This window comes from Hypanus sabinus, chromosome 28 (genome assembly GCF_030144855.1).
Source record: "Hypanus sabinus isolate sHypSab1 chromosome 28, sHypSab1.hap1, whole genome shotgun sequence".
Classification (NCBI taxonomy): domain Eukaryota; kingdom Metazoa; phylum Chordata; class Chondrichthyes; order Myliobatiformes; family Dasyatidae; genus Hypanus; species Hypanus sabinus.
The window spans coordinates 42,216,549-42,230,447 of record NC_082733.1 but is presented as its reverse complement, the minus strand read 5'-3'; the positions used below and the strand labels follow the sequence as shown (position 1 = coordinate 42,230,447).

The following is a 13,899-nucleotide window of genomic DNA, read 5'->3' as shown; positions in this document are numbered from 1 at the left end:
CACTGGTCACAGCCTGCCATTCCGAAAGGGACCCGTTAATCACTACTCTTTGTTTCCTGTCAGCCAGCCAATTTTCAATCCATGTCAGTACTCTGCCCCCCAATACCATGTGCCCTAATGTGACTCCAACATCTTTCCCACCATTGACGTCAGGCTAACCCAGGGGTCGGCAAGCATTACCACTGAAAGAGCCATGTGGACCCATTTCCCACAGAAAAGAAAACACTGGGAGCCACAAAACCCGTTTGACATTTAAAATGAAATAACACTGCATACAACGGTTTTTTTTTGCCTTTATGCTATGTATAAACAAACTATAATGTGTTGCATTTATGAAATTGATGAACTCCTGCAGAGAAAACGAAATTACATTTCTGCATGCAACAAAAACATTTTGAACTCCAAAAAAAAAACGTTGGGTTGAAGGTTGCTCCATAGTTAGCCTACCTTCGATCGAAAAATTAAAAGAAATCGCGCACTGGCGGGTGTCAGGCATTGGCAGTGGTGACGTATATTAATAGTGATAAAAAACACGTTGTGGCGGTGTGCTACACGCAGCGCTAAGATAACAACACTGCAGTCAAAGATAACTTTATTCGAACTAAACAGCCTTGCTTTAAAACCTCCCTCAACCCGCCCCCCGTGGGCGCGGATGCTCCAAAAGACACGTACTCACAAACCCCCGTAGGCTATCTCCCTTAGCCGGAACGGTGGCTAATTGTGAGCCGGTTCGGATGTGCCAGGAAATGGGGTCGCCACAACTTTTTATTTAGATTGTACAAAATCACCATAATCTTCAAATTTCAAATTATATTTCAAAAACTAACAAACCACGGGGAGCCGCAGCACAGAGATAAAAGAGTCGCATGCGGCTCCAGAGCCGCGGGTTGCCGACCCCTGGGCTAACCGGTCTATAATTCCCTGTTTTCTCTCTCCCTCCTTTCTTGAAAAGTGGGACAACATTAGCCACCCTCCAATCAGCAGGAACTGTTCCTGGGACAGGCAAGGATGTATTTGGCCTTCAAAAGCAAAATCTTGAGTACGAAGCTTGTATGTACCTGTCAGGATAAAAGGTAAAGATAACAAGTGTAGGGAACCTTAGTTTTCAGTAGATATTGAGGTCCTGATTAAGTGAAAAAAGAAGTTCATTGCAGATACAGGCACGTAGAAACAAATGAAGTGTTTATGGAGTACAAGAAATTCAAGACAACACTTGAGAAAGAAATCAGGAAGGCTAAAAGAAGGCATGAAGTTGCTCCAGCAGACAAGGTGAAGGAGAATCCCAAGGGATTCCAAAGGAATGTTAAGAGCAAAAGGATTGCAAGGGACGAAATTGGTCGTCTGGAAGACCTGAATGGTAATCCATGAATGGATCAAAACAAAATGGAATGGATCGTAAATGCATTCTTTGCATTGTATTTACTCAGGAGATGGATAAAGAGTCTATAGAAGTGAGGCAACTTCATGGACCCTGTACAGTTTACAGAGGAAGGGGTGTTTGCTATCCTGAGGCAAATCCCTAGGGCCTAACAAGGTGTTCCCTCCGACACTACAAGAGGCAAGTGCAGAAATTGCTGGGGCCCGAGCAGAGATATTTAAAACATCCTTAGTGACGGGAAAGGTACCAGAGGATTGGAGGATAGACAATGTTGTTCCACTGTTTAAAAAAGGGCTCTAAACAGAAAGCAGGAAATTATAGGCTGATGAATCTGACATCAGTCATGAGAAAGCTATTGGAAGGTATTGAAAGGGACTGGATATATTAGTATTTGGATAGACTGATTAAGGATAGTCAGCATGACTTTGTGCATAGTAGGTCATGCCTAAAGAGTTTTTCAAGGAAGTTACCAGGGAACTGGATGAAGGCAAGGCAGTGGGTGTTGTTTTCATAGACTTTAGTGAGGCATTTGACAAGGTCCCACAGGGGAGGCTGGCCAAGAAGGTTCAGTCACTCCACATTAATGATGAGGTCGTAAACTGGATTAGACATTGGCTTTGTGGGAGAAGCCAGAGAGTGGTAGTAGACAGTTGCTTCTCACTGGAAGCCTGTGACTAATGGTGTGCCACAGAGATCGTGCTGGGTCCATTGTTGTTTGTCATCTACATCAATGATCTGGATGATAATGTGGCTAACTGGATCAGCAAATTTGTAGATGACGCCAAGACTGGGGATGTAGTGGACAGTGAGGAAGGTTATCACGGCTTGCGGAAGGATCTGCATCAGCTGGAAAAATGGGCTGAAAAATGGCAGATGGAATCTAATGCAGGTAAGTACGAGGTTTTGCACTTCGATGGGACCAATCAGGGTCGGTCTTACACACTGAATGCTAAGTCACTGAGGAGTGTGGTAGAACAAAGGGATCTGGGAATTCAGGTACATAATTCATTGAAAGTGGCGTCACAGGTAGACAGGACTGTAAAGAAAGCTTTTGGCAAATTGGCCTTCATAAACCAATGTATTGAGTACAGGAGATGGGATGTTATGTTGAAGTTGTATAAGACATTGGTGAGGCCTAATTTGGAGTATTGTGTGTAGTTTTTGTCACCTACCTACAGGAAGGATGTAAATAAGGTTGAAAGAGTGCAGAGAAATTCATCAGGATGTTGCTGGGTCTGGGGGACCTGAGTTGTAAGAAAAGATTGAATAGATTAGGACTGTATTCTTTGCAATGAGCTGCCTGCACCAGTGGTGCATGTGAGTTTGATTTCAACGTTTAAGAGAAGTTTAGGTAGGTACATGGATGGTAGGGATTTGGGGAACTATGGTCGCAGTGCAGGACAATAGGAGTAGGTAATTTAAATGATTTTGGCATGGACTAGATGAGCCGAAGGGCCTGTTTCTGAGCTGTACTTCTCTATGACTTTGTACATCAACCCTTTCATTCCCAGGATCATTCTTGGGAACCTCTTCGGGACCCCCTCCAACGCCAGCAGATCTTTTCTTAGATAAGGGGCTCACAATCCTCCAACTGTGGTCTGAGCAAAGCCTAGAAAGCTTTGTGTGTTTCCTGAATAGAGATGACCGACATTTAATTTAGCAATGCACAAAATGCTCGAGGAACTCAGCAGGTCAGACAGCATCTATGGAGGGGTATAAACAATCGACGTTTTGGGATGAGAACCTTCACAAGGACTAGAAAGGAAAGTACAATATGCTTACAGTTCTGTGTAAAAGTTTTGACACGCACTGTATAGAGCTGGGGTGCCTATGACGCACTGTATAGAGCTGGGGTGCCTATGACGCACTGTATAGAGCTGGGGTGCCTATAATGCACTGTATAGAGCTGGGGTGCCTATGACGCACTGTATAGAGCTGGGGTGCCAGAGGTAGGTTTTTTCACACAGAGTGGGTGCATGGAACACCCTGCCAGGGTGATGGTAGAGGCAGATATGTTAAGAACATGGATAATAGAGAAATGGAAGACTATGTGGGAAGGAAGGGTTAGTTTGATACTGGAGTAGGTTCAGAGGTTGACACAACATCGTTTGTTGAAGGGTCCGTACTGTTCCACCTTCTATTCAGTTTCCAGATTTTGCAGCTTACCTTCAGCTTGGCGATATGCAGAGCTGAACACTCAACTCCCATCCAATGGGTTTGCAAAGAAGAGACTCTAAACCAGGGGCTCCCAACCTGGGGTCCCACAGGAACCCCTGATCGAAAGCAGCCATTCTTAACAGGGGCCATATGGCCCCCTTAGGGGCCCTGACTCATTTGAAGGGGGCCACTGACTGAAAACTGTGAGAAGGGGAGCCCCAAGGGTTTATGGGGGCCCTGGTAACTGAATCCATGAAATACCCAAGCAGCAACCTCCACTGGAGTCAATAGTTTGCCTCCTATTTATAATATCTTTCCAACACACTGTTTGAATTTGGTGCACCTGGTAAATTCTTGCTTAAGCTCCTCCCACACAGCCTCGCTTCAGAGTCAGTCGCGAATCAGACTGCACCAGGTCAGCGTATTCAATCAAGGGTTCTCGCATCCATGATCGCCATCCTTCATTCTCCGAAGATCAGCGTGTCCTGCTAGGCCTATTTTACCCTAGTAACTTTAAAGTTTATGTGTTTGGATATATTATTTGGTTGACAGCAGATTCTGCAAGGTAGTTTTCTTGACAAAATCCAGGAAGAGAATCGATATCACGAGAGGTGACCTCCCACTCTCTTTGTCTAATTTGGAGCCTGATATTATGAAACTTGCAGAAAAGCACCAAGCTCAAGGATCGCATTAGGCCTGATAGATGTTTAATTTCATACAGTCTTTTTTTAAGTGTTGTCCAGTATGTCGGAATGTTCAAGTTTTCTTGGTGTTCGATAATAAATGATTTTCTGTCTATCTATTCCTGTTGTATACCTGCTTGAAAGGGGGGCCCTGGAACCTGAGAAGAGCTCCTAAGGGGGCCGTTGAGAATCACTGATTAAAAGCAACCAACTCAGCAAGAGTAACACTCAGTCACGTACAGGATCTAGGCGGTTAAGCACACAGGGGAGAATCGACTGAAGCGCTTCCTCTGACCCAGGGCACGCCGGTTTCAGAACCATCTGATTTGGTAGATTAAGCTAAATTAGGGCGCCAGGTAGCGTAGTGGTCAGCGTAATGCTTCACAGCACTAGTGAGCTGGGTTCAATTCCATCCGCTGTCCGTAAAGAGTTTGTATGTTCTCCCCGTGACCGCGTGGGTTTCGCCCCAGTGCTCTCATTACCTCCAAAAGAATAATGGATAGGGTCAGCAAGTTGTGGGAATACTACGTTGCCGATGGGAGGGTGGTGACACTTGCGGGCTGCCCCCAGCACATCCTCAAACCCCATTGGTCGTTGTTGCAAAACAACATATTTCACTGTAGGTTTCGCTTACGTGTGACAAATAAAACTAATCTTTAAGACCTTTATCTTCAATTGGCACCTGTATGTTGCCCCCAGTGTGTGTGTATATGTGACGGAATCTGGGGGTGTTTGCAGGGGAACACATTGGGATTACTGTAGATGGATGCTTGGTGGTTGTCATGGACTCAACGGGCTGAAGGGCCTCTTCAGCTGCTGAGGGACTCTAAAATTACACCTCACCAACAAAGGTTTAAAATGGGCAATTAAAAAGTGGCCAGTCAGAGCCACCTCAAATAAGGAAATTTTAAAAAACCTGTTACCAAATCCTTCAACACAAAATCAGTCTGCGAGAATCAGACCAAAGGACTTGATAAAAATAAGTTTAATAAGAACCTAAAACATTTAAATGACGCCTGGCACTGAACTCATTAGTCTGATCTAACATTCAAACCACAAACAGACCTCCAGCGTTCTACTGAAACACAGCAACACGGAGACAAGATCTCTTGCCCAGCACGAACTCCAGTGGTGAACACCAGAGATTCTGCAGCTGCTGGAAGTCTTGAGCAACACACACACAAAATGCTGTTGAAACTCAGCAGGCCAGGCAACAACTTTGGAAATGAATAAAACAGTCTCCTCAGGACTGGAAAGGAAGGGGGAAGAAGCCAGAATAAGAGGGTGCGGGGAGGGGAAAAGTACAAGCTGACAGGTGACAGGTGAGACCAGGAAATGAAGTAAGAAGCTGGGAGGTGACAGGTGGAAGAGGTAGAGGGCTGAAGAAGAAGGAATCTGATCGGAGAGGAGAGTGGACCGTGGGAGAAAAGCAAGAAGGGGCACCAGAGGGAGGTAATGGGTAGGGGAGGAGAAGGGGTGAGTGGAGAACCAGAATATGGAATGGAAGTTACCAGAAGTTAGAAAAAATTAATGTTCAAGCCCTCAGGTTGAAGCTACCACAATGGAATATGAGGTTGCAAAGCGTGGCCTCTTCATGGCAGTAGAGGAGGCAATGAACAGGCAAGTCAGACAGGGAATGGGAAGTTCATTTGAAATGGGTGGTCACTGGGAGGCAGGGCGAAGGTGCTCGATGAAGCAGTCTATGTTGGGTATCACCGATGTAAACCACACCGGGAGCACCAAATAGGAAACCGAACCCTGGACAAGATGGTTAGTTTGGGGTTCTGACTGGTGGTGAGGGAGAAGGTGGAAAGGGGCATGTGTGCCAGGTGGGAGATAAGTGAGGAGGGACAAGTGGACAAAGTAGTCACATAGAGAGAGTTCCTTATGGAAAGCAGGGAGTGGGAGGAAAGGATGTGTTAAGTTATAGGATCCCGTTGAAGATGGCAGAGATAACTATAGAGGATGATGTCCTCTGCATAGATGATGCCTGACCTGCTGAGAACTCGCATGGAACATCAGGAAGGGGTGTTTCTGTTAGGTGACAAGTTGGGGAGACATTGTGCTTGTCCTTGTCAAATGAGGGCACCAGTGCTGGGAAGTTTTTAATTATTTGCACAGTTTGTCTTCTGTTGCACACTGGATACTTGTCAGCCTTTACTACGTATAGCTTATCATGAGTTCTACAGGCTTGCTTTATCTTCCTGTGAACGCCTGTAAGAAAATTAATCTCAAGATAGTGTATAAATGTGATGACTTTGGAGAGGGTTCAAAGAAGGTTCACGGAAATGATTCCAGAACTGAAAGGTTTATCACATGAGGAATGTTTGATTGCTCTGGGCTTGTACTTGCTGGAATTCAGAAGAATGGGGGTGGGGGGGGGAATCTCATTGCAACCTGCTGAATGTTGAAATGCCTTGATAGAGTGGATGTGGAGAGGATGTTTCCGATGGTGGGGGAGTCTAGAACCAGAGGGCACAGCCTCAGAATTGAGATGAGGAGGAATTTCTTTAGCCAGAGGGTGGTGAATCTGTGCAGTTCATTGCCACAGGCGGCTGTGGAGGCAAAGTGATTGGGTGTATTTAAGGCAGAGGTTGATAGATTGATTAGCCAGAGCATGAAGGGATATGGGGAGAAGGCAGGATATTGGGGCCGAGAGGGAAAATGGATCAGCCATGATGAAATGGCGGAGCTGACTTGATGGGCCAAATGGCCTAATTCTGCTCCCATATACGGTTAATACTTTGATAATAAATTCACTCACTGCAAGAGGAATTCTGTGCCATTTCCTTTTGCGTTTAGATGTAGCAGTGAGCATTCGCAGATCTGGAACAACCCAGGTCAGAGGCAGATTGAAACCTCTTCCCCCTCACTCTGCTTCAGGTAGTGGAGGGTGGGAGCCGTGCTTTGCTGTATCAGAGACCCAGGCTCATTCCTCACCTCGGGCATTGTTCATGTCCGAGTTTCCCCCTCGGGTGCTTTGGTTTCCCCTCTCATGTCCCACTGGTAGGTTAAACCGGCCACTGTCAATTGCCCCTCGTGCAGGTAGGTCGCAAAAAAGTTCAATAGCGCTCTAGAGTGCCAGTGATCGGGATTCAATTCCTGCTACCGTCTGTAAGGAGTCTGCACGTTCTCCCTGTGACCGTGTGGGTTTCCTCCGAGAGCTCTGGTTTCTTCTCTCTTCCCGAAATTGTCCGGGTTAGGGTTAATAAACTGTGGGCGCGCCACGTTGGCGCTGGAAGCACAGCAACACTTGTGGGCTGCCCCAACACTTCCTCGTTAATGCAAACGGCACCATTCACTGTATGTTTTGATGTTTCAATATACACATGACAAATTAATCTTTAAAAAGATCGAGGAAGCGTTGACGGGAGGTGAGAGTGAATCTGTTGCAGGGAAACAAAGAAATAAAGGGGGGGGAAGGGAACTGAAGGGATTACACTGCTGGAATGAATTAAACACCCTCCATTTGCCTTAAACTCAAACCTGCAAACTCTATGGACGTAATATAAAAGGATTCCATTCAATATGGTCCCAGGAGAGTTCACAGTAGGGACTCCAACATCATCGGCAGCTGTTTGAAACGATCCTTCTTGTAATGAGACAGAATGTTCAGTTCCTTAGTAACAAACACACAGATACACACTCACACACATACACACACAGGCACACACACACACTCGCTCACATGTGTGCACACACACACCCTTCAGCACAGAAATGAGTGTGGCCCATGTCCTCTCGTGATAGATGTAGGTTTTACAATGTTTCTTATGTATTAGCACCATGGCTCTGTATTCAGAATAACGTACAATGATAAATGCTCAATAAGAAGTTCTAAAAGTTGAAAATAAGTTTTTTTATATAAAAAAATGTTCAAGTATGAAAAGGTTCTGTGCTGTCCGTCACCACCTGGGATAGGGTACAGGGCGATGATCAGACACAGAGCACCAAAAGACACCTTCATTCCTGTCCCATCTTGTCTGTGTGTAGTTTTTCATTGATTCCATTGATTTCTTTGCATTTACTGTGAATGCCCGCAAGAGGCTGAATCTCGCGGTTGTGCAAGTTGACAAAAGCGTACATTTTGAACTTTGATCTCTGAACCGCTCTGAAGAGACGGCTGAGGCTGTGCTACCAATGGGAAAGGAAAGTGTCATTCTTCAAACATTGGAGCACCACTTATTTGAAAGGATGATACGTAACTATAGCAACCATGGGCCTCAGGCCTTATCCTGCAATCACAATACTGTAAAATCTTGCTTCAACCCACAGTCAGGTTTGTGGTCCTGACAAATGGTTGCATAAACAAGAATACTGAAAGAAAGTCTCTCTCATTACGTATACATAAATATTTTTAAAAACCCTCCAGATTTCAGTGTTTTCTTTTGTAATCTTTCTTTTTCCTGAATTGCTTTTGGCACCTTTCAGTCACTGTGATACTTCTCCCCGTATCATTTATCTCTGAAAAGTCTCTCTTTTCCTGCATTGCGTTCCAGGCTGGCCGCTCACCTCCGTGAGATGCGCTCGTTACCGCGGTCTCTCGCTTCGTGTCGCTGGCACGTTTTGCAGCACTGTGCCTGGACGGTCTGCAGGTAACAGCGGCCCAAGAGCTTCAGCGTCTGGCAGAATGCGAAGGTCAGCCGATTACGCTTGCAGGTGTAACCTTGGCGGGGAAAGATACAGGTAAAAGCGCCTGTTAGTTATCAGTAAACTGTCTGCTGTCCCTCTTTCCCTTGGGATCTCCTGTCCCTGGGTACAAATTTGCATATGACTGCTGGCACATCCGTGTTGTGATACATGAACACTTCAATCATGTGAAGGAATTTGACAGGGTACAAAATTACTTCTGGTGATTAGACAACTAATAATCTGAGCATAATCCTGCTCGAAAACTGTTCTGTACTGACAGAACACCAAACAAACTTGTCGCAACTATGCAAAACTTGACAGATGGATGGAATCACTACGGACCCTCAGCATCCAGGACATCCTTAATGATGGACGCTGCCTTTTTGAGGCATCGCTCCTTGAAGATGTCCTGGATACTATGGAGGCTAGTGCTCATGATGGAACTGACTGAGTTTACAACTCTCTGTGAACTTGTGCAGGAGCCTGAAGACCTCACTCGACATTACCCCATCCCCTCCCCGCAGACACCAGATTTTTGAACGGTCTGTGAGCCCATGAACACTACCCTACTTATCACAATCAAGATTTTTGTCATTGACATATGTCATGAAATTTGCTGTTGTCATGCAGCAGCAGCACAGTGCAATACATTTAAAATAGTGAGGAATTGTTCCACCTGCCTCTCAATGTCCAACCCTACAACCCCATGGTGTGAGGTGGAAACAGGTGAGGCTGGCTAACGGAACTCTGTGAAGCTGTTTCGGCCGATCCCCTGTACAGTGGATTACAGAAACATTGATGACCTCCAACCAGACCATTGACTTGGGACGATGCAGATGGGAGGTCATCGATGGCCTGGGAGGTAATGGCCCAAGAAGAAGGGTTGCACAGAAACCCTCATTATTTTACAGAAGCCTTTTCTTTTCCAAAGGCCCACAGGTCACCCTCCCCAGCTGTGGATATTTCCCTGCGGCCTCTCCAGAGCAATCACAAACTTCCTACAGCCCTGCTGTTCCCACTCCTGAGACCTGGAGCTTGCTATCCAATGCAACAGTTCCAACATTCCTAAGACAGATTATCTGAAGGCCGACACATTCCTGGGCAGGGAGCTCGCGGTTTGCGACCTGGCTGTAACGCTTCAATCGTTCCACAGTGACCACATCTTGAAGGCACTGACTGGTGAGAGGATACAGGGAAGGAGAGAGCTCAGGGAAAGAGAGGGTGCAGAAAGCAAGAAAGGGAGACCCAGGGAAGGGGATGGTGGCCCTGTGCCACCAGGTTCACTGTATCTTTCCTCTCTCTGATTGTTGGCTTTGTCTTTTAAGATTTTATATATTTTGCCTTGAATCCCCTACTAAAGGGAACAGCCTCCTTTCATCTCAGTTCAACAGCCTCAATTTAGTCGACCCCCAGCTTCCCACGGACCAGTAAACACATCCACTCTGCGCAATCTCTCCTCATACACTAACTCTGTGAACCACGGTGACATTTTAAATCCAGTGACACACCGCTTTGAAAGCCAGGACGTCCTGTCTGAGGCACTGAGCTCAGAACGGTCTGAGACCGACCAGGCCTTTGTTTAGCTGCGGCCAACCTCCCTCCCCTTTACATTTCCCTTGAAGAAAATCTGAGAGGGACGATGAGCTTGGAAGTAAATCTCTCGGTGACCAGAGGCAACAGCTTTGACCTTAAAATGGACGCAAAAGGTCACAACCTCATGGTTTTCATGAAAGCATCATCAAGGGACTCCGAGGCGTCCAGTGGAGACTGATTCTTAACGATTTTATTCTGCTCTGTGAAATATTATTACAATAGTGACCAGAGATGAGGAGCAGATGTTTCTGTCATCACTCACACGGACAGCTGGGCTCAGCTTACGTTAGCTTGAAGCTTAGCTTTTTGCTTGACATTTTTTTATTTCTCACATTTACAGTACTGTGCGAAAGTCCAGGGCTATGCAGCTAGGGCATTTGCACAGTACTGCAGCAATGTGAAGTAGCACACTCTACCGCTGCCGCAAAAAAAATCATGACATGAACCAGAATCAGAATCAGGTTTAAAATACATTGTGAAATTTGTTAATGTGTGGTCGCCAGTACAGTATTTAGGAGCAGAATCAGGCAATTTGGCCCATCAAGTCTGCTCCGCCATTTCATCATAGCTGATCCATTTTCCCTCTCAGCTCCAATCAACTGGCTCTCCCCCCCCCCCCCACCACATCCCTTCATGCCCTGACCAATCAAGAAACTATCAACCCCTCCCTGAAATATACATAAAGATTTGGCCTCCACAGCTGCCTGTGGAAAGAACACCACAGATTCACCACTCTCTGGCTAAAGAAATTCCTCCTCATTTCCATTCTAAAGGACACTGCCTGTTCTGAAGCTGCATCCTGTGATCTTCGACTCTCCCACTATAGGAAACATCCTCTCTGATCCAGCCTTTCACCGTTTGATAGGTTTCAATGAGGTCACCCCTCATTCTTCTGAATTCCAGTGAGTAGAGGCCCGGAGCCATCAAATGCTGTTCATATGACAAGCCTTTTAATCCTGGAATCATTTTCATTAACCTCCTTTGAACCCTCTCCAGTTTCAGCACATTCTTTCTAAGATAAGGGGCCCAAACTGTTCACAATACTCCAAGTGAGGCCTCCCCAGTGCTTTATAAAGTTTCAATATTACATCCTTGCTTTTATATTCTAGACCTCTTGAAATGAATGCTGACATTGCATTTGCCTTCCTCACCACAGACTCAACCTGCAAATTAGCCTTTAGGGAATCCTGCACAAGGACTCCCAAGACGCTTTGTACCTCAGAGTTTTGTATTTTCCCTTCATTTAGAAAATACTCAACCATTTCAATTCCTCGACCAAAGTGCATGACCATACACTTCCCGACACTGTATCCCACCTGTCACTTTTTTGCCCATTCTCCTAATCTGTCTAAGTCCTTCTGTAGCCTCTCTGGTCCAGGTGACTTATCTTTCAGTTTCCCAACAGCCTTCTCTCTAGTAATGGTAACTTTAACACACTTCTTGACCCCTGACACCTGGGATTTCCACCATTCTGCTAGCATTTTCCACAATGATGATTGATGCAAAATACTTACTTGGTTCATCTGCCATTTCCTTTCCACCATTACTAACTCTCCAGCAGTTCTCAGTATCCACTCTCAGCTTTCTTTTACACTTTGTGTATCTAAAGAAATTTTTTTGTATCCTTTTTAATATTATCGGCCAGCTTATTCTCGTATTCCATCTTTCCGTTCTTAATGACTATTTAGTTGCCTTCTGTTGGCATTTAAAAATTCCCAATCCCCTAACTTCCTACTAATCTTTGCCCTATTATCTGCCCTCTCTTTCACCTTTTTTGCTGGCTTTGACTTCCCTTGCTAACCATATTGTGTCATCTTGCCTTTTTGGAATGTATACATTCCAAATTCCAAATTGCTTCCAGAAATTCCAGCCATTGCTGCTCTGCCGTCATCCCAGCCAGTGTTTTTTTTCCAATCAATTCTGGCTAACTCCTCTCAGGCCTCCGTAATTCCCTTTACTCCATTGTAATATTGATACATCTGACTTTAGCTTCTCCTTCTCAAATTTCAGGGTGAATTCGATCACATTATGATCACTTACCCCTGAGGGTTCTTCAAACTTAAACTCTCTCTGGGTCATTGCACAACACCCAATCCAGAACAGCTGATCCTCTAGTGGGCTCAACCACGAGCTGCTCTGAAAAGCCATCTTGTAGACCTCTAGAAATTCCCCTTCCTGGAATCCTGCTCCAACATGATTTTCCCAACCTACCTGCATATTGAAATCCCCCATGACTATTCTAACATTGCTCTTTTGGCATGCATTTTCTACCTCCCATTGTAATTTGTAGACCACATCCTTACTACTGTTGGAAGTCTGTATACAACTCCCACCAGGGTCTTTTTATCCTTGCAGTTCCTTAGCTCGATCCACAATGAGTCAACACCTTTCAACCCTATGTCACTTTTCTAATGATTTCATTTCATATTTTTACTGCCATGGGCGTCAGTGTAGGAGGGGTGGGGCTTACTGGCTGATTGAAGGCCAGAGGTGAACGTCTACACTGCAGGTGTTGGCTCAGCTTCACATGGCTGCAGAGAAATTGAGCAGCACACACAAAACGCTGGAGGAGCTCAGCAGGTCGAGCAGCATCTATGGAGGGAAAATCTCCCCACTTACCTTTACCTCTAATTTTTCCCTGTTCTAATGAAGGGTCACGCAAGGAAATCTTGCAGTCCTGCTGAAGGGCTTCAGTCAGAAACTCTGAATGTTCGTTTCCCACCACAGATGCTGCCTGACCTGTTGAGTTTCTCCAACATCTTGTGTGTGTTGGTCCGGATTTCCAGCATCTGCAGAGTCTCAGAAAGGTGACTTCCATCATCAAGGACCCCCACCACCCAGGACATGCCCTCTTCTCATTGTTACCATCAGGATGGAGGTAAAAGAGCCTGAAGGCACACACTCAGCGATTCAGGAACGGCTTCTTCCCCTCTGTCATCTGACTTCTGAATGGACATTAAACCCACAAACACTACCTCACTACATTTTTAAAAATTTCTGTTTTTGCACTACTTATCTTAATTTAATGATCTAATATACATTCATTACTTACAGTAAATCAGTTTTATTTCTATATTTATCACATATTGCTGCTGCAAAGCCAACAAATTTCACGAGGTATGCCGATGAAATTAAACCTGACCCTGATTCTGATCACTTGTGATTAAGTTGTCGTTGTGCATCGGTCCTTATAATCAGTGGGTGTCAGACCTTAGAACAAGACAAATTTATTGAATCTGGGAGACAAAGGCCTTGCACAACAAGGCCTCCTTCTCTTTCGTCAGCGTTTACCAGAAACAAACGTTATCTTGGGGTCAGAGCAGAAAAACAACAAACCCAAGAAATCCAAACGAAAACTATTTTCTACTCGTTTGCACTGGCACGTCCCCAAGTTTTCGTCCAGCACACAGTTTCCAACCCAATTGCTCAAATGTTAAATGCAACCTGAGTGCGTCC

General features: G+C 45.3%; 1 protein-coding gene across 1 annotated transcript in view; it reads right to left on the bottom strand.

The window, feature by feature from the left end:
• Positions 1–207: 207 nt before the first annotated feature.
• LOC132382623 (A disintegrin and metalloproteinase with thrombospondin motifs 7-like) overlaps positions 208–13,899 on the bottom strand; it is a 205,884-nt gene continuing 192,192 nt past the window's right edge. Inside the window, exon 24 of the mRNA XM_059953029.1 lies at positions 208–8,884. Within this exon, the coding sequence (XP_059809012.1) occupies positions 8,727–8,884 (158 nt within the window). The 3' untranslated portion in view covers positions 208–8,726. The remainder of the gene's footprint in view (positions 8,885–13,899) is intronic.